Genomic DNA, 20,168 nt, shown 5'->3' on the forward strand with positions numbered 1-20,168 from the left:
ATATATATATATATGAGAGACAACTGCACACCTATCAGGGTGGCCAAATCCAAAACACCGATGACAACAAATGCCCACAAAGATGTGGAGCAGTATTGCTGGTGGGGATGCAAAATGGTAGCCACTTTGGAAGACTGGCAATTTCTTTCTTTGTTTTTTTTTTTCCTAGTACCAGGGATTGAATTCAAGACCTTGTGCCTGTGAGGCAGGCACAGCAACACTGAGCTAAATCCCTGGCCAAGGACTGGCAATTTCTTACAAAATTAAATATTCTCTTACCGTACTATCTGGCAATTGTGTACATTGCTATTCACTCAAAATGAGTTGAAGACAGCAACACAAAATATTACACATGGATATTTGTAGGTTTATTCACAATTGCCAAAATTTGGACATAGCCAAGTACAAGTAGTGGTATATTAGACCAGAGGATATTATTTAGTGCTAAAGAGAAATGATCTAACAAGCTTCGAAAAGACATTGAAGAATCTTAAATATGTATTACGAGTAAGTTAAACCAATGTGAAAAGGCTACTTACAAATATATAATATTCTGAAAAAAAGCAATACTATGGAGACAATAAAAAGATCAAGTGTTGATCTTGTGGTTTCCAAGGAAGAAGGAGAGGAAGGGAAGGAGGCAGGATGACTAAAGCTATAAGTTCACTGGTCAGCCAAATAGTGACAAAGAATATGTTAGGTTTTGTAAAAGGGCATTTACAGAATTAATACACTATGACAAAGGAAATGTATAAATCTGAAAATTTTTCTCATTAAAACCTGGCTAATGTTTGCCTACAGAAACAAACAAAAAAACCTTCACCGTTTGATATATTTTTCAATATTAAAAATCTGAGTTCTGGATATAGTAAACATAAATCTATATGTCATGTTAATATTTCATGCTTTATGCAGATCGAATGCTTAATTATTGTGACAAAAATAGTCATTGTGGCTAAAAGAAATAACACATTTCCTGAAATTCCACCTAGCTATCACATCATATGTGTTTGATTCCAATGTTTACTTTCTTAGTAAACTTCAGCAAGACTTTATATTTTAGCAGCAAACTATCACTTGTATGTTATTAAACGAAAATCAGATCTGCTCAAAGTAGGTATATATCATTTACCAAGGTAATAAATTCAAGCTCTGAGGAAGATTTTTAACCACTTATATAATCACTAAGAACTAATATTTGACCTATAAATTCTAATTTCATCTTTTACACATTGAGAAAAGAGATTAACAATTTTATCCACATTGAGATGCTTGTTTTGGAGGATTGATTCCATCTCTTTGAATAGTTCTTTCTCCAGCTTCCTCATATTGTCCAACATTGTTTTGGCTTTTTCCTGAATAATTAAAAGTATAAAAATAAATATACTCCATGAATCTAACCAAATTCCAACCCACCTCTGTAGACAAGGTTTGTTCATTCTGGTTTCTACTTCTAGTTTGGTTATCTCCCCTATTCTGTTGATACAGGATATATGAAAGTCTTTGGGGAAAAAAATAATTGCTCTAGAAAGTTAGGCACTAATAACAAAAAGTATTATTTTTAGTAAAAGAATATTAACATAGTACTAATAAACTAAACAACAGGACAAATGAGAATATGGTATTATGTTATGCATTGGAAAGATATATTAATTATGCATTGAAAATTGAGGCAGAAAAAAATTTAGTGAATTAAGATTTTTATGGGCCAGGGATTTAGCTCAGTGGCACTACACCTGCCTCTCAAGCACAAGGTCCTGAGTTTGATCCCAGTACCAAAAAAAAAAAATCTTTAATTTAAAGATAATTTTATGAGATTAAGGAAACATATCAGTAATGTTCAAGGGGAAAGCAGCTAAAAGAAATTTTCTCTCTCACTTGCTCTTTGTTTAAAGAAAGAAAAATAAAAGTTCATGACTCATAAAAAGGAGCATTTTTTGCTTGGTATTTTACTTCTTTGCAGTGCTGAGGCTCTCCAGAGAAGGCCTTACACAGGTAGACAAGTGTTCTATCTCTGAGGCACTGCCCTATCCAGAAAGGAAGAATTGTTTTTTAATTGTTGACAATCTCCATTATGAGTTTAGGGGACCTAGAGAAAAAAAGAATGTTGCAGACAAGGAAAAAGTTATTATTATATATAAGAAAAAAGGAAACACAATTTTTAAAATTTTAGGCATTGTAGGCAGAATGCCACAAAACAAAGATTCTCAATGTGAACTTCAATATGAAATTGTATGCAATTTTATTTTCATACAAATGTATGAAGAGCTGCATTTCGTGTCATGAGAAAAAATGAATTTTATGTATAAATGGTATTGGGATAATTGGTTATCTTTTTGGAAAACACTTAGACATACTACTTAACGATATACACAAAACAAATTCCAGATGAATTAAAGATCAGAATATGTTTTTAAAACACACATTCTGAAAAAAAAATTATATTAATTTTGAGGCAAGGCAGTTTTGGAGCAAGAAATCACGATGCCTTAAAGACTAACAAATGTAACTGATTACATTTAACATTTTTTGTTTGACAAAAGATGTTAAATGTCAATCAATAAAATGAGATTTTAAAATTTTACAGTATAAGCTGGGCATGGTAGTATGTACTGTACCTGTAATCCTCTTTAGGAGGCTGATGCAAGAGGATTACTTGAGCCCAGGGGTTTGGGGTCATCCTGGGCAATACAGCAACCCCCCCATTTAAAAAAATGCAATGTCACAGAATTAATACATATGTTTATGCCTCGTTGAGATAACAAGCAAAAGTGACCCAAAATCAATTAAGAAATAGCTAAGAAAAAATAGTCAAGTCATTTAAAAGGATATCTGAGTAATAAACACATTTTCAATCTCACTGGTAATCAAAAAATGTAAATTAAAACTACCAGTAGGATTGGCTCTCCCTAAAACACAAAAGTAGTTATTTTAATAGAGCTAGGGCTAGAACCCAGCTCTTTTAACAGTTCTCTCAAATTCCATTCTTTCTCTCCATTTTATATTCCCAGTCAACTATTAATGGCCTATTAAATAAAGCCTAAAAGAGTGCCAGCTTTTTATTTCAATATTACTTTGCAGAAAATGTCAAATGGCAACTCAATTTGGTTTAACAAATATGTAATACTAAATCTACAACACCCACCTCCCAAAAGCAGTATTATGCGGGGGAAAAGGGCTGAAAACACTTGAGAGCTGTCAGGAACCAGCAGTGAGGGCTGCTTGGAGGCTGCTGTGGGAGGAGTGAAAGGACCAGAGCAGAAGCCTTGAGATGCTGCATCACTTAGGGGCTGGCAGAGGTGCAAAGGTGTTCACTGCACCAACCTGAGTTTGGGCTCTAGCCCTGTGGACCAGTCCTCCTCAGCATACTAAGGGAGCAACTAGTGCCCCTACTTCATGCCAATGAGTTTCAAGAAAGTAAGTGTTGAGACCATAAGCCAGAAGTGAAAACAAACTGGGCCCAGATAAAGCAGGAGCTGCACCAAGAATTCTTAGCAAATAACAGTCTGACAATGTTCTTTACTTTAAGCATAAGCATAGTAGTCAAGGGGGAACAAGACATAGCAACTGTGTAAACATACTACAGGTAAAAATAAATTTATTACCTGGAGGAATGCTAATTCATTTAAGGGTAGGCAGGGTCAGGGATTTAGCTCAGTGGTTCTGCTGCGAGGACCCGAGTTTGATCCCCGGTACCAAACAAACAAACAAAAAATGTAGGCAGTCATTTAAAGGTAGGCAGAATGTAAATGTTGACACCTTGCCAAAGAAAATGGAATAATAGGCAAGAAAACTCAGCAGGTGGCAAAAATAGGCAAGAGAATGAGACGGCTAATCTTTTTCTTTATTGCAGGGAGTTTAGACAGCTCTTCCATTTCCTTCTTTCCTTTTCCTTACTTAGCTTTTCCTAGTCTCAGACAACTTACAAATAAAAGGAAGACCATAACAGTACCACCTCATAAAATGGTTCTAAAAATTAAGTTAAATAATCCATATAAAATGATTATATAGTAACTATTGTTATTGTTTAATATATTAAATTTCTCTAAGAATCATAGCCTACATTTTCCCTAACAAGGGTATAAAAAATACAGCTCTATCTACTACAGTCTGTGCATCTAAACAATTTCTAAATCTCTTTTACATGAAGAAAGGAGAGAGTTGACACTCCAAGGTTCAAAATATGGACTCAATCAAATTTTAATCTATTCTTATTGAGACAACAAATAATATAATTTAATCATACCTTATTAGTATCGATTACTTCCAGTGCCTGTTGGTGTTCCTGGTAGAGTGGATGTCTTCTGTCAGGTTTAAAGTGTGCCTTCTTTTTAACTAGATCTTCAAGTTCAAATGTTGGTGAACAGGTATCCAACAATTGTGAAATATGTGGCACAAATATAAAAGGCTTAAAAACAGATCTAGGAGAAAGAGTCTTTATTAAGTTGGCATGTCAAAATATAAAAATTGTACAACATTTCTCCAAGTCTTTCAACAATTAAAAGTTTCTGATAATAATGCTACATACTAATGTGTTCCTGGCATATTAGTTATGTCATGTGTATCTCCTCTGGTATATTAGAATCTCATTTCGGGCATAAGGCAATGCTTTATTAGCCTCATATTCCCACAGACCAAACACACAGTCTGGCACAAAAACTGTCAATGATTTCATAGTTTGCCATTGCCTAGAGTAAGAATAATCCTCAATATTATAGGTTGAGGACTACCATGTGGGGAAATTAGCACTATTGTTGATAAGAGGGCACGGGTTTCATTCTATCTTCTTGAAGGTATCTTTAGTAATATGAAGGACTATAACACTAAAGAATAGTAAACAGAATAATATTTTTGAAACAGGGTCTCACTCTGTAGCCCAGGCTGGCCTTGTACCTGTTCACTGTATAGTCCAGGCTGGGCCTGAACTCACAATTTTCCTGCATTTCTTTTCCAAGTACTACCTTAGAGGCATGTACCTCCATGACCAGCTTATAAAATCATTTTTAAATGGAATGTGCATTAAGTTTTGTAAGAGATATTAATGATTTAAATCTAGGTAGTCTATAAAAATGCTAAAGATGTAACAAAATTTCATATTTTCTTTTACATCATTTAACCTCTTTAGTAGATGTTAATAATCATCTAATGTTGTAATGTCTGAAATCAGAGTGAGAAAAGCTATCTACTTTCCTGACAGTGCTAAATAGATTTGTGGGAAAGATGAGTTGGGATAACTTGAAACTATTAGCCTTTTCTTCTAATAAAAAATAAGAATAAGTGGTCTGGGGATTTAGCTCAGTGGTGCAATGCAAGGTCCTGAGTTCAATACCCTGTACCAGAGGGGGAGGGGGGGGAGGAGAAGAGGGGGACAAGCTATATACGTACAAAAATCTCTAACTAAAATCTAAACAAAAAAATACATCAAAAGAATATTGTCTTATTTACCCTCCAATGGCCCCTTGCTGGTTTAGTCTGTTGTGAGCTCACCTCTCAGGATCAGGAGTCCCCGTGAAGAAATGAATGCAAGGAGAGTTGGAGTCTCGAGGTAAAATAGAAACCATGCTCGCAGTGGTCAGGAATCCTCCCTCCATATTGATGCCACTTGGTTTATCCCGGAGAATTTCCATCATAGTTTCAAAAGCTATGTTTCCTAGGATATAGTTTTTTAAAAAATTTATTAGTACATGTCTGCAGTATGTAACGGACACATTCATTGTGGGGAATTGGTCCAGGTGCATGACACATCTCAATCCTTTCTTCCCTTTTCCCCCACTCCGCCTTTTTTGCTAGTATCAGATTCATTTATCTTATACGTCCTTATAGTATTAATTGTCATACTTACAGATTCAACCAGACTCATAGTCCAGAGAACATTTAAAACACATAAGACAATTATACTAAATCAAGGTTCACTTTTAGATACATCTTCCACGCTGGATTACAATAAATTTTTTTTGTCTTCTTTCATCTGTCTTTTATTTTGCAATTTATATATTGAGTTTTTCATATAAAAGAAACCATGAACTATTTATGCTTGTATGTCTGATTTATTTCACTTAACATTATGATGGGGCTGGGGATTTGGTTCAACAGTTCCACCGCCTGCCTCACAAGTGCGAGGGCCTGAGTTTGGTCCCCTGCACAAAAAAAAAAAAAATTGCAAGACTCAACATTATGGTCTCAAGGTGCATCCATTTTCCACAAATGACTCAGTGTATCCTTCTTTGTGGCAGAGTAATACTCCACTGTGCATAAATACCACATTTTCATTATCCATTCATCTGTTGATGGATACATAGGCTACTTCCAAGATTTAGCTACTGAATTGTGCTGCTATAAATGGGTATCCATACAGCACTGTGGTATGCTGTCTTTAAATCTTTTGGGAAGATACTCAGAAGGGGAAATAGCTGGGTCAAATGGAATTTCTATTTTTAGTTTTTTGAGGACTCTCCATACTGACATCTATAGTGGCTGTACCAGTTGGGTTTCTTCTTCCCCACATCCCCTCAGCATGTTATTGGTTGATTTCTTGATGACATTCTTTTTGGAGTGAGGTGAAATCTCAGTGTTTTATGGCCAGTGATGCTGAATATTTTTTCATGTATTTATTGGCCATTTGTACTTTTTCATCTGAGAAATGTCTGTTCATTTCAGATGCTCATTTTTGGATTGGATCTTTAAATTTGGGGGTCTAAATTTTTTTTTTAGTTCTTCAAAGACTGTACATATTACCCTTTGTCTGAGAAGCAGCTAGCAAAAACTTGTTCCCATTGTGTCTCTTCACTCTGTTAGTGGTTTCCTCTGATGTGCAGAAAATCTTAAATCTGATATGACCCCATTTGTCAATTCTTGGTATTATTTCTTGTGTGACCAGGGTTTTGTTCAGAAAGTTTTTCACTACACCTATGTCTTCAAGGGTTTTACATATTTTATTTCCAGCAAATAAAGCATTCTGTTCTAATACTTTGGTCTTTAATCCATTTTGATTTTAGTTTAGTGCAGTGTGAGAGATATGCATCTACATTCAATCTTTGGCATGTGGATAGCCAGTTTTCCTAGCACCATTTGTTAAGAGGCTATCTTTCCTCTAGTGAAAGGTTTTGCCCTTTTTTCCAAAGGTAACATAGCTGAGTGTGCCTGGAGTTGTTTATACATCTTCTAATCTGTTCCATTGATCCACGAGTATGATTTTTTTTTTCTAATACTGTAAGGACAAGGGTCTACCTATGAGAAAATAAAATAAGGGACTCCTAAGATCTTTTTTTCTTTCCCAAGATAGTGTCTCACTATGTAGTTGAGGCTGGCCTCAAACTCATGGTCCTCCTGCCTCAGCCTCAAGTGCTAGGATTACCAGCATTACCATACCTGACTTTGGTCTTCTAGCTAATCTCAACTAGAAGGAGTGAGTTAAAAGCCTAAAAGATGGGAAGCAAGTCCTGGGAAGCAAGTCAAAGACAGAAATAGAAAAAAACAACAACAACAACAACAAAAAAAAAACAGCTAAAGAAAGGCACCAAATGGCCTTGGGACTTGCACCAAGAGACAGAAGAAGAGCTGACAGGCAGGACAGAGAGAAAGCCAGGTGGACAAACAATAAACTGTCCCCACCTCCAGTAAACTACAAGAAAAACAAGGAGAGCTGACTAACTTTAGGGCAGTGTCTACTCACACCTATGCACTAATGTAAACACTTATATACATGTGTATTCACTCTAGACTCACTATATCATCCCTCGAGGGTCATTATAGAATACAAGAGATACCCACAGGCCCCCTTACAAACTCTAAGCTAACCAAGAATAAGGCCAACTAGCCGCCCACCCCAAAGATAAGACTTTAAAAAGTAGGTCAAAGACAAGCAAATAAACAGAGAGAAAGAAGCTGCACATAAACCACTGGAAAAGATGATGTTAGGCAGAGATGCCCAGAAGCTCATCGAGTTATGGCAAGTTCCAGGTGGAGGGGAAAGAGTTATCCCTCATCCCCATAAAAACAGCTGAGAACAGGGCTGGCGATTTAGCTCATGGTTCTACCACCTGCCTTGCAAACTCAAGGACCCGAGTGCAAGGACCCGAGTTCAATCCCCAGTACCAAAAAATAAAAAGAAAAAAAAAATCAACAACAACAACACGGGGCCCACGGGTCCTCTGTCTTTCTAAGCCTCCTGTCCTGATACGTCATTATCAGGTAGCCATCTTTTCCTTTCTCCCTCATTTTTCTTTTTACAAATAAAGTGTCTTCCTTTCATTAAACTTCATCCCTCTAATTTATTACTGGTGCTGAGTTACAATCCTGGTGTGTTGCTCAGACAGCAGAGCAGCAATGCTTGACCCCTAGATGCAACAATGCCATGCTGTTTTTGTTTTATTTTGTTTGATTGAACTTCGGTCTTTGTGCTTACAAGGCAGAAACCGCTGAGCCAAATCCCTGACCCTGCCATGCTGTTTTTAATCACTGAAACTTTGTGGTATAATTTAAGTCCTAGAACATGCTGCTCCCTGCCTTACCCTTGTTTCCTAGAATTGCTTTTGCTATTCTAGGTCTTTTCTGGTTCCATATGAATTTAAGGAATGTTGTCTCTAATTTTGTAAGGAATGCTACTAGTATTTTGATTGTGATTGCATTAAATCTGTAGAACAGTTTGGTAATATGGCCTTTTTGACTGTATTATTCTGCCTATCCAGGAAGAGAGGATATCTTTCCACTTTCTGATATCTTCTTCAATCTCCTTTTTTTTTTTTTTTTTTTGGAGTACTATAGCTTTTGTTGTAGAGGTCTTTTACTTCCTTAGGTTAATTCCTAAGTATTTCATTTTTCTTGATGTTATTGTGAAAGGTATTGTTTCTCAGTGAGTTCTTTATTGATGTATGAGAACATTATTGATTTTTTAGTGTTTTGGTTATTCTAGGAGACTTTTGGGGGTGTTTTGGTAATCTATGCAGAGGATTGTGTCATCAGCAAATAATGAGAACTTTTTCCCATTCCTATAAACATCCCTTCTTTCTTTCTTCTCTTCCTTTCTTCTCTTCCTTTCTTTCCTTCTTTCCTTTCCTTCTTTCCTTTTCTTTCTTCCTTCCTTCCTTCCTTCCTTCCTTTCCTTCCTTCCTTCCTTCCTTCCTTCCTTCCTTCCTTCCTTCCTTCTTTCTTTCTTTCTTTCTTTCTTTCTTTCTTTCTTTCTTTCTTTCTTTCTTTCTTTCTTTCTTTCTTTCTTTCTTTCTTTCTTTCTTTCTTTCTTTCTTTCTTTCTTTCTTTCTTTCACTATATTGAAAAGGAGTGGTGATTGTGGATCCCCTTCTCTTGTTCCTGACTTTAGAAGGAAAGCTTTCAGTTTCTGTTTAGTATGATATTGGTCCTAGAAAATAATTTTTTAAACTATAAAATAAGTAAGTATATATAGATACCTTGCAAATACAAATTGACAAATTCATACTGGTAAACAGGAAAAAATAGAAAAAAAAAGGGACCTTTTGTTCTGTGTGACAGAAGTTACATGACCTCCACGCTGAGGTTGCATGGGCCTCATCTTGTGCACTCCCAAGGCTGAGCAGATGCTGGGGCTTGTAGGCTGGGCTTCGTGAAGCCTATACCTCCCGCCCAGCGGCCCGGCTCAGCGGCAGCTCTGGCTGAGCAGCAGGAAGACCTCAACCATCACAGTTTTCCTCCAGCAAAGCCAACCCGTCCGGCTGGATGATGGGGCATTCCCTTGGAAAGGGGAAGCAGTGGCCCTTGCGGAAAGGGCTGTCCCTCAGCTCCTCCCTAGTGGCTTTGGACATCTGATGCTACCTCAGAGAGGAGAGTGAAGTGGACTGGTTGTTGAGACAAGAGTTGGGAGAAGTGCCAGAGCCCAGTGATGGTCCTGAGGCACCTGGAACTCTGGCGGCCCATGCATGAGAACTAACTAGGCTAGTAGGAAGGAAACAAGAGAAGCCCTTTGGATTTATTTGATGTTATGCTTGACAGTTTCTGTCCTGGTTATGCATGTGACTGCAGCCCAAAAGCACTCTATTGGTGCTCTTGGCGCTGACACATGTGAAGACAGAGCAGAAAGTCAGCAGCTTGTAATCTGCACCTTGCCTAATACCAGTGTCCAGTGATTTCATCTAAAAGACTTCAGAGACACACAGGAGGCCTAGGTTGTACTGGATGTTGTAGGATTTGTGATGTTTTTGTACAGCCTGATCATGTTTCCAAAGCAGTTCTGGTGACTCTTGTAATTCAGTGTTAATTTGCAGGTCATTTGCTTTCCAAGACTGTATCGGCAGAGGTACTAAGCTTTATAAGGTACCATGTTCAGTATAAACAACAGTGGACGTTAGTTTTACAACTAACTGAAAATACATTTCAACAAGGAACTACAGTGGGTTTGTTTTGTTTCTTTGCATTTAGTTAAAAATATATTTTAGTAGGCAAAAAAAAAAGTTCGTTCCATAAGTTTTGCCACAGCTCAGCCGGTCCATTGTTTATAACTTTAGGTGACAGAGAAAACTCCAAACATCCAGGGCATGAGAGATGGGCAGAGAAAGCACACACTGTGCAAGTCACTGATTTTGGACTGCATTCTCATCGAATGCCTTTGTTAAGTCAGGGGAAATGGAACATCTTCTAATCAGCCTATTACCTGTGTATTTGGCTGCTTTTCATCCTTCCACCTGTCTTAATTCATAAGGCATGCCAAAAGTTAGACTCAACTTTGCTACAGCCTGGCTTTGTATTAACACAGAAAGTCTTCTTGCCAGGTTTTGTTAAAAAAATAATAAATGAAAAAGGACTATTTACAAAATCAAGAGTTCTAAACCAGTTATTTTTTAAGGGCAAGTATGAAGCCTGGCAGATTAGGGCCTTCCCATCAGAGGGCAGCGAGGATTTGACACACATTTGGAGCACAGCTGTGGGATGGCTGATCTTGAAGAGACTGCACTGGTGCACTTATTCTTAGGCAGACAGCGGAACCACTAAGCTAAATCCCGGCCCCTGGTACACTTATTCTTGATGGTAATGCATCTCACCAAGCTTTCATTTACTTTCACCGTGCCTGTGGTCACGTGCTGTGTGACTTTCATTCCCCGAGCATCCCAGGGACACTGTGATATTACCACTTCAGGTTCCACGTGTCTTGCCTGTGACAAGTAGGAAGCAACTGCTGCTACCTCAGCAGGATGCTAGCTAGTGCTCCATGTCGCAGTCCACGAGCGTTAACTGCACCAAATACTTGGCTAACGTGTGCAGTCCACATCCACCTGTAGTGGCAAAGGTTGGCTAAATTCAAATCTCCTCCCCTCCCCTCCTCTCGCCTCCCCTTTCCTTCTTTCTTCCTTCCTTTGCTTCCTTCCTTCCTTTCTATGTAGTTTGGGCTGGCCTTGGACTCACTATGTAGCCCAGACTGATCTCAAACTTGCAATGATCCTCCTGCCTCAGCCTCCCCAGTCCAGTCCTGGGATTACAGGCATGCACCACTACCCCCAGCTTCAAATTTCAGTTCTTTCAAAATTAGAGTTTTCACTTCCCAGATTTGGGCACTAATACAAGCATTGTCTGTGATGTAATAGTTTTGTGTACTTACATATTTCCTATGAAATAATTTTTAAAACCATCAAATATGTAATTATATATCAATACTTTGCAAATACAAACTGCTTTCTCAACAGGTAATATAGAACATGAGATATTGATCTTGGTATAAATTAAAGAGATTGACTATAAGCAAACTTTATATCAATTGCAATTAGATGCATTCCACTGTTACAAAGATACTTTCTTTTAAACATAAATTATGCAAAATCTTCAAACTACAGTAATAGGTAAGAATTTCCTCAGAAAGAATAAATAGTGAAAAAATGTATTCAACTCCTTTGCCCTTACAACATTTTTTAAGGCTTTTTTTTCTTTGTGGCACTAGACATTGAATCCAGGGCCTCTTGCATTGTAGCCACGTTATATGACTGACCCATATCCTCAGCTCTTTCAAAGGCACATTCAGTTAGCAATCAGTTAATGATGTCAATGATATAATATTATCTGAGTCCATTCATTCTGGGAACTAAATTATTAAGAGAATATTGTATTAAGTTTTCCATATTATACAAGATAGTTTTACAAAATAACACATCATTTTTTCCTATAATAATTTCTGTGCCTGACACTAATAATTTTATGTGAAAGTGTGATTTGGAACCTGACAAGGAATGAAGACAAAATGCATGGGTTAATGGAATTCAGGTACAGATAATTCTGATAGACTACTTTAAAAGTTTAAACATCCATTGTGTGTGATGAAATATTACATGTGATTATATTGTTTTATGTATTCATATTTAAAGTTTAATATTTTAAAGAAATTTTAGAAAACTAGGAAAATTGAAAAAGTCTATTTTACCTCTTTAGTAAATATAACATATCTCTGGTTATAGAGAGCTTTGGAATTCATTACCTAAAAAGCATAACCAAAAAATTAAAAATAAATTGAAGTCACCAGACAGCTCTGTCCTTTGCTGCACATATTCACAAAGATGTGGCCTGGCACTACCTCACGACAAAAAATAATACTACATTACCCACTGCATTTGGTAAAAGTAGCCGTTTTTTCCCCCTCACATATCATTTATTCTCTTCTGTAAAACTTACTACTTCCAGTTCCTCATGGATCAAATTAAAACTCCTTCTAATTAAAAATTAGTACTAAACTCAGCTGAAGTGACCTTTCCTCTTCCTATAAGCATTCCTAACCTTTTGTTCTATCAGTCCTACCTCTGTCACTAGACTATAAACTCTTTAAAGACAGGATGAGATTTTTCTGTTTGGTTCTTATTCACTCAGTAAATATTTATTTGGTTTATATTAAGGGTCAAGCACTGTTCCAGGCATTGGGGATATACAGTGGTACCTCCATCCAGGTATGCTTCTGCTCACAAGCAATTCTGCTCCTAAACAGAAGTATTTGGCAAAATTTTGCTTCCATTTGAGAACACTCCCCTTTGGGTGATGAACACAACCACAGCCTTGTTCCCCAAAATTGTGAAACAAATTTGAAATGGAAAAAACAAAACACAGCGCAGAGGCTGACAGTCTAAGGCTTGTCCCTCCTGCTAAACCCACAACGGTCACTGCCCAGAAAATGAACTGCTTAGGGCCGGGGATTTAGCTCAGCGGTTCGGTGGCCTGCCTTGCAAGCACAAGGACCCAAGTTCAATCCCCAGTACCAAAAAAAAAAAAGAACTGCTGAAACCCCACTGCCTACCTCCCTATGTCTTAAAGATAAACTGTAAAAACATTTACTCCTCCTCCCTACCCTTTGCTAAATTCTGCTTCTGTGAAATTCTGCTTGCTCCGCCGTTCTGGCTAAAGAACAGATAAATAGGAGAACAAACAGGGCTCAGAAAGGTGACTTTGCTAGGCCCCTAGCTAGCGAAGAAACCTGTATTCCCTTCAGTTCTCTCAGTGCTGCTCTCTTCCTTGGTCTGCCTGCCCTCCGAGTGCCATTTCAATTAAGTTCATGAACTGAGGTACCACTTGTATCCATATACAGTATCTATATATTTATATTTTTGTCCACATCTATCTATCTAGAGAGATATGAAGTAAAAAGTCCCTGATCCAATATCAACTGAAGTAACTGCAGTTAACAATTCATTGAGGAAAAAAACAACAAAAAAAAACCCAAAAAACAATTCATTGAGGATCTTTTCCAAAGAGTTTCAGAATAGATTTAAAAGTTACCCTTTGAAAGAATACAAGACATTCTCATTTCAAAAGACAACTGGTATCAAAACATAGCTACTCAAAGTAACACATGTAAAATGAGAATCAAAATGTTATGGTAAATAGCAACATGAAAAGGATCAATTGGACTTTTAATGTGAAATAAAAATATTGCAAAAAATATAAGCCTATAGTTAACAAAATTTAGGTTAAAACTTAATATGCTAATTCTTAAGACAAAGAATGAATAAAATATAATCTTTCCAACAAAATTTTAAGAGAATACAACTTTATTTAACTATTGCATCATGATCATAAAATTAACTTGGAACAGTATTTGAAGACCATCTCAAGTTTCTCAAGACCCTTTCTTAGCCCTCTAAAATTCAAATCACTTTCTTTTTTTCTCTTCAGTTGTTAACAGGACTAACTCTACCCAGTTTTTATTTATCATTGGCTTTGTATGAGACTTAAGCAGTAACCCAAAGTAACTTTCATGGACTTCTTGAAATCATGCAGCATTTACAAGACTTTGAATTTGTATTCTATGTGTATTGATTATTGATTATCTAATAAACATTAAGGAACTAACCAACAAAAATACTGAAATGAAATGCTATTTTCATCAATATAAATGAAAGATAGTATTAACTCGGGAAAGATGTGTGAATAAGAACTGCTTTTATAAGTAGTTCATTAGTGATTATTTTTATTTTATTTTATTTTTTCCTGAGACAAGGTCTCACTATCTAGCCCAGGCTGGCCTTGAACTCATGGTAATCTTTCTTCATTAGCCTCCTGAGGCACCACCACGCCTGACCTTATTTTTATTTTTAAAATTTTAGCTTCCCTATGAAACCTCTGTAACTTTAAAGTACACATTCTTTCCACTATCCATCACTGCTTCCTGAAATCTTTGCGTCACTAGCCAGCTGGCAGATGGATAAAATGAAACGGTTACTGGCACAATGCACCCACATTTTCCCAATTCTCTTATATGATCTCCCAATTGTATATATTTGCACAAAGTTCTTATTTCTAAAAGTAGAACTCTACTTGAGAATTAAAACAGGACCACTGACATATAATTATCTAACTGCAAAACCCCCAAAAAACAAATTTCAAAACTATAAAAAGTATCAGTACCCCACTAAATAAGTGAAAATACTTTTCTTATAATCAAAAGCAATTAATTATAAAATATCATAGAAAATATCATCTATGCATTACCAGAAAAAATATAAAATACCAGAAAAAAATTACAAGTCATTGTGGAGGCTGGATGCAGTGGTTCGTGCCAGTGGTTCATCCTAGTGCTTGGGAAGCTGAGACAGGAGGATCACTATCAGTTCAAGGCTAGTTTGGGCTATATAGCAAAATCTAGTCTCAAAAATGAGGCGGAGGAAGAAGAAAAAGAACAAGAAAAGAAGGAAAAAATAAAAGAAGAAGAGAGGAAGAAGGAGAGAGAATGAAGTGAAGACAAGTCAAAACGTGGAAATTGGGCTGGGGATTTAGCTGTGTCTGCCTTCCAAGCGCAAGGTCCTGAGTTCAATCTCTTGTACCAAAAAACAAAACAAAACAACAAAAAAAAGCAAAAAAACACCTGGAAGTCAGTAATGTAACTAGAAAAAAAAACAAAAGTAAAAAATAAGTCCAAAGAAAGAAATAATAAAGAGCAGAAATCAATGAACTGGAAGTCAGGTGTGGTGGCACACACCTGTAATCCTAGCACTTGGGAAACTGAGGCAGGAGGATCACTGAGTTTGAGACCAGCCTGACAGTGTTCCAGGTCAGTCTCTACATAGTGAGACTCTGTCTCAAAAAAAAAAAAAAAAAAAAAAAAAAAAAAAAGAAAGAAAGAAATCAATGAACTGGAAAACAAAAAATAGCTAATTTTTTTTGGGGGGGTACTGGGGATTGAACTCAAGTCCTTGCACTTGTGAGGCAGGTGGCAGAACCACTGAGCTAAATCCGCAGTCCTGAAAAGCTAATTTTTGAAAAGATCAATAATTTTTTTTAAAACTCTAGCTAGACCAATAAAAACCACAAAAAATTACAAAATTATCACTATTAGGTATAAAGTGGATATCACAACAGATGTTAAAAGCACAAAAAGATGGGCTGGGGATGTAGCTCAACCACAAAGCACCCGCCTGGCAAGTGCAATTCCCAGTACCAAAAAATAAAGAAAAAAGCATAAAAAGAGAAAACTGCAAATACCTTTTTACACATAAATTAACAACTTGGAAAAGAAATGGACCAATTATTTGAAAAGCACATACTGCCAAACAGATTGTAATAGCTAAGACTTGGAAATAGCCCATTTGCCCATCAGTTGGAGACTGGATAAAGAAGATGTGGTTTTTCTATAAAATGGAAAACTACTCAGCCATAAAGAATGAGAAATTAGAGTCATTCATAGGAAAATGGATACATATTGAGGATATACTCAAGTGAAATAAATAAGTCACACATGTAAATACTGAATAGTTTCTCTGGCGTGAAAAACTATAATTGTACATAAGATCCTAATGGTGTAACTGACAATATGAAATAGGAAGAAAAGGGCTAAAGGTGCAGGGGGAGTGGGAAGGGTAGGGGAAAGGGAATAAGGGGGAAGAAAAAAATATGAGAAAATGAAAAAATGGAAATAAAGTGTTTGTAAATAGGGAAGGGAGGAGGGGGGTGAAGGGAGGACAGGGGTAAGGGGAAAAAAATGAGAACCAAGACCTGTCATGTAAAGATACAAGGTCCCAATGATGAATGTAAGTGTACTATATACCTAGAATGTACCAATAAACTCAATGAGAAAAAAAAAAAGAAAATCACATACTGCCAAAACTCATTCAAGATAAAATAAAGCATTTGAATAGCCCTATAATTTAACAAATTGAACTTACAATAATTTACAAGGGTAAACAATTTACAGTGGTTAAAAAAATGGAAACACCAGTCATCACTGCCCTGTGCCTCACCTTCTGTGTCACTACAAGCCAGGAAACTCTGTGTGGCCCCTACCGCCTGCAACAAGTGAACATGGAGGCAGATGTAATGGCAGGTACTCCTTCAGAGCCAGCAGGATGCTTTACCACTCCACTATTATGCCTTCCATTTATTAAATATATCAGCCTCTTTTTACCCTGAAGTACTACTAGTTTCTTAGTATCAGTGAATATGGTACATCTGCATAGTGTTTCAAAAGCACAAAACATACAGTTTCTACCATCAGATATTTTCAGATGCTTTACATGGAAATGTTTAATACATTAAATAAAATTAACTATGAAGAAACAAGTCATTTTCATTTAACATGGTTCGTTGACCACAGGTATTTTTCTCCTTTCTTCCAAAACTCTACTCTACTGGGGGTGTAGTTCAGTGGTAGAACACATGCTTAGCATGCATTTGACCCTGGATTCCATCTCCAGCACCAAAAATCAAAATTAAAAAGAAAAACAAAAAGCTGGGTGTGGTAGTACACACTTGTAATCCAGCATTCTGGAGGCTGAGGCAGGAGGATTATAAATTCAACCCTAGCCTGGGCAATTAAGAAACTTTGTAAGAACCTGTCTTTAAAAGGGGGGGATGGGTTGGGGTTAGGGATATAGCTCAGTGTGAAGGTTCCGAGTTCAATCCCTTTTACTAAAAAACAAACAAAATACTTCTAAGAAGGGAAAAAAAAGAAGTAACTCACAAAGACAAAAAGAATATGAAAAGCAAGAATCGTCCCCTGTTCCCATGATAATATGGTGATTTAAAGGCTAACAACCCCATACCTAAATTATGATTTTGTGACATTTCAAATCGACTTCCATATGAAATAATCTAATGTTCTGTCATCAGTTAATCATGTGAGCCACTATTTTATGGTAATGGCAATAGATTTATATGTCTGCATTCTTTTATGTAGTTTCTCTACAATATAATCAGGACTTCAAATTCAAGAAAAATAACTTACTGAATTTACAGGTAATTTGTACCAAGGGTCTTACCTTTACTAATTTTGAAAAACATAGGAAGGAAAAAGGAGGGTACATCTAAAAATATTAAAAACTCAACAATAAAGCAAAAGCCTCCCATCCACACCTATCTATCAGGCACATAGTTTCAGCACCTAGTGAGATTTAAAAATGATTCAAGTCCAAATTCCTCTAAATGGCAAGTTTTAATAAAAACAGTGTCAGAACCATAACACTGTGATAATACAGGTATTACGAAAATGTTTTCTGTATTCAAAACCTACAATTCTCAAAATGAAAGGAGGATTTACATGATCTCTCGAGTAGGATAGCTATAAGTAATCCACTCGCAAGCATTGAATAAGTACTGAGACTGCCATGGCAGGGTTCAGTAAATGAATGCAAAACACAGGGTGCAATTTCATTGCAATTTAAACTAGTTATTTAAAATACATGAGTGAATATAGATACAGTTTGGATATACATGCAGCACAGCTAATAGCTATCAGGTAGGAATAGTTGGAAAGAAGAGAGGTAGGCTCTTCTATGTGTAGGAAAATCATAGGAAAAATTAACCATAATATAGTAGTAGACAATTTTCTATAAAAGTGTTGGACAGACCCTTATTCTTTTGGTAAATCACAGGAAGCTAGATGAACTGCACTTTATACTTGGAAAAGTACGTTTCATGTCAGATGCATCCATTACTATATTCATATACACATTTCAGTCTATACTTCGGTTATTTTGTAGTTACATATGACAGAATTATTATGATGCATTATTATAATTATTGTTATTATATTATTATTATTTCTGTATGTTTTTATTGGTTGTTGTTTTGTTTTTGTTTTTTTGTACCAGGGATTGAACTTGGGTCCTTGTGCTTGTGAGGCAGGCACCAGAACCACTGAGCTAAATCCCCAGCCCTGTATGTTTTTATTTTTTATTTATTTATTTTTGGTACCGGGGATTGAACTCTGGTCCTTGCACTTGCAAGGCAGGCCACCGAACGGCTGAGCTAAATCCCTGGCCCCTGTATGTTTTTATTTTTTATTTATTTATTTTTGGTACCGGGGATTGAACTCTGGTCCTTGCACTTGCAAGGCAGGCCACCGAACGGCTGAGCTAAATCCCTGGCCCGTTAAGGTTTTGTTTTTTGTTTTTTTTTTTTTTTTTCTTGTTGTTTTGTTTTTGTTTTTTTGTACCAGGGATTGAACTTGGGTCCTTGTGCTTGTGAGGCAGGCACCAGAACCACTGAGCTAAATCCCCAGCCCTGTATGTTTTTATTTTTTATTTATTTATTTTTGGTACCGGGGATTGAACTCGGGTCCTCGCACTTGCAAGGCAGGCCACCGAACGGCTGAGCTAAATCCCTGGCCCCTGTATGTTTTTATTGTTAATGTCCCATTATCCAAAGCCTTAGGATTCTTGACATTTTCTTTTCCATCTTACTTATGCATTGTTGTTCATCTTTCAAGATAATCTGCTAACTTTATTTCCAGGTCTTTTAAGTTTACTTCCAGAAAAAAAGTATACAACAGTGATCTTTGTTAAACTATCTACAAATAACAACTAACAATTTTAATTCTTTAATTGATTAAGCCTTTTCTAATATACTTATCAACGGGAATTGTTTTTCCACACTTACAAATTTTGTAGGCAAAAAAACTACATGTCATTTTAATATATATTTATTAGTAAGATTAGGCATTTCTTACATTTATTGGAATTGTAGTTGTCTTATAAATTGCCAGCTTATTTCTATAGCTTTCTCCCTTTTTATATTGAAGTGCTACTGACTCTTAAAAAGTAAATTTTAATAAAAGTAAATTTTAATTTACTATTATAATTTATATCCCCCTAAAGCCTCATGTGGTAATAGATGGGGCTTTTTGGAGGTGGCTGATCTAGGGTATGTCATGCTGGGATTGACTCATGGTGTGGTGTTAGGATTAAGGGTACCCTAGGGCGGGGAGCCCAGATGAGATATGAGAGACAGAAAAAGGGCTGTGGTCGCTTGCTGCTTGTCGCTTGCTGCTTCTTTGCTGCCTTTTCCTGTTAAGAACTACTCTCCTAAAAAACAAAAGGACTACTTTCCTCTGTGATGCCCTCTACCATGCCATCCTGTCTTGGAGCCAGCCGACTGTGAACTTAAACCTGTACATACTGTGAGTTAAATAAACCTTTCCTCCTCTAACTTTGGATGTCCAGTGTTTTGTCTCAGCTACGGGAAAAGTAACTAAGACATGTACCTTTCTTCCTCTGCTACCAAATAATTTCAGTAAAATAACTTTTATTTAGATTATCAAGTCACAGGTAATTGCTAAAAGGTTCATTCCACTAATAAAAATAGTTAATTTATATACCTCCTTCATCTGAAGGATAAAATGGTTCTTTAAATTAATCAGAAAGCAACTTTTCAGGGCCGGGGATTTAGCTCAGTGGTTCCACCACCTGCTTCGCAAGTGCAAGGTCCTGAATTCGATCCCTGATACCAAAAAAGAAAAG

The 20,168-nt window shown here is 36.6% G+C and overlaps 1 protein-coding gene across 2 annotated transcripts in view; it reads right to left on the bottom strand.

The window, feature by feature from the left end:
* Positions 1-208: 208 nt before the first annotated feature.
* The window catches only part of Scrn3 (secernin 3), a 35,818-nt gene continuing 15,858 nt past the window's right edge, over positions 209-20,168 (bottom strand). For both annotated transcript variants that reach the window (XM_010607033.2, XM_010607032.2), the window contains 3 exons: positions 5,488-5,650; positions 4,247-4,421; positions 209-1,355 (listed from right to left, as the gene is read on the bottom strand). In XM_010607033.2, the coding sequence (XP_010605335.1) occupies positions 1,185-1,355; positions 4,247-4,421; positions 5,488-5,650 (509 nt within the window). In that variant the 3' untranslated portion in view covers positions 209-1,184. The remainder of the gene's footprint in view (positions 1,356-4,246; positions 4,422-5,487; positions 5,651-20,168) is intronic.

This window comes from Fukomys damarensis, unplaced genomic scaffold (genome assembly GCF_012274545.1).
Source record: "Fukomys damarensis isolate Sample0158 unplaced genomic scaffold, DMR_v1.0_HiC HiC_scaffold_26, whole genome shotgun sequence".
NCBI lineage: Eukaryota > Metazoa > Chordata > Mammalia > Rodentia > Bathyergidae > Fukomys > Fukomys damarensis.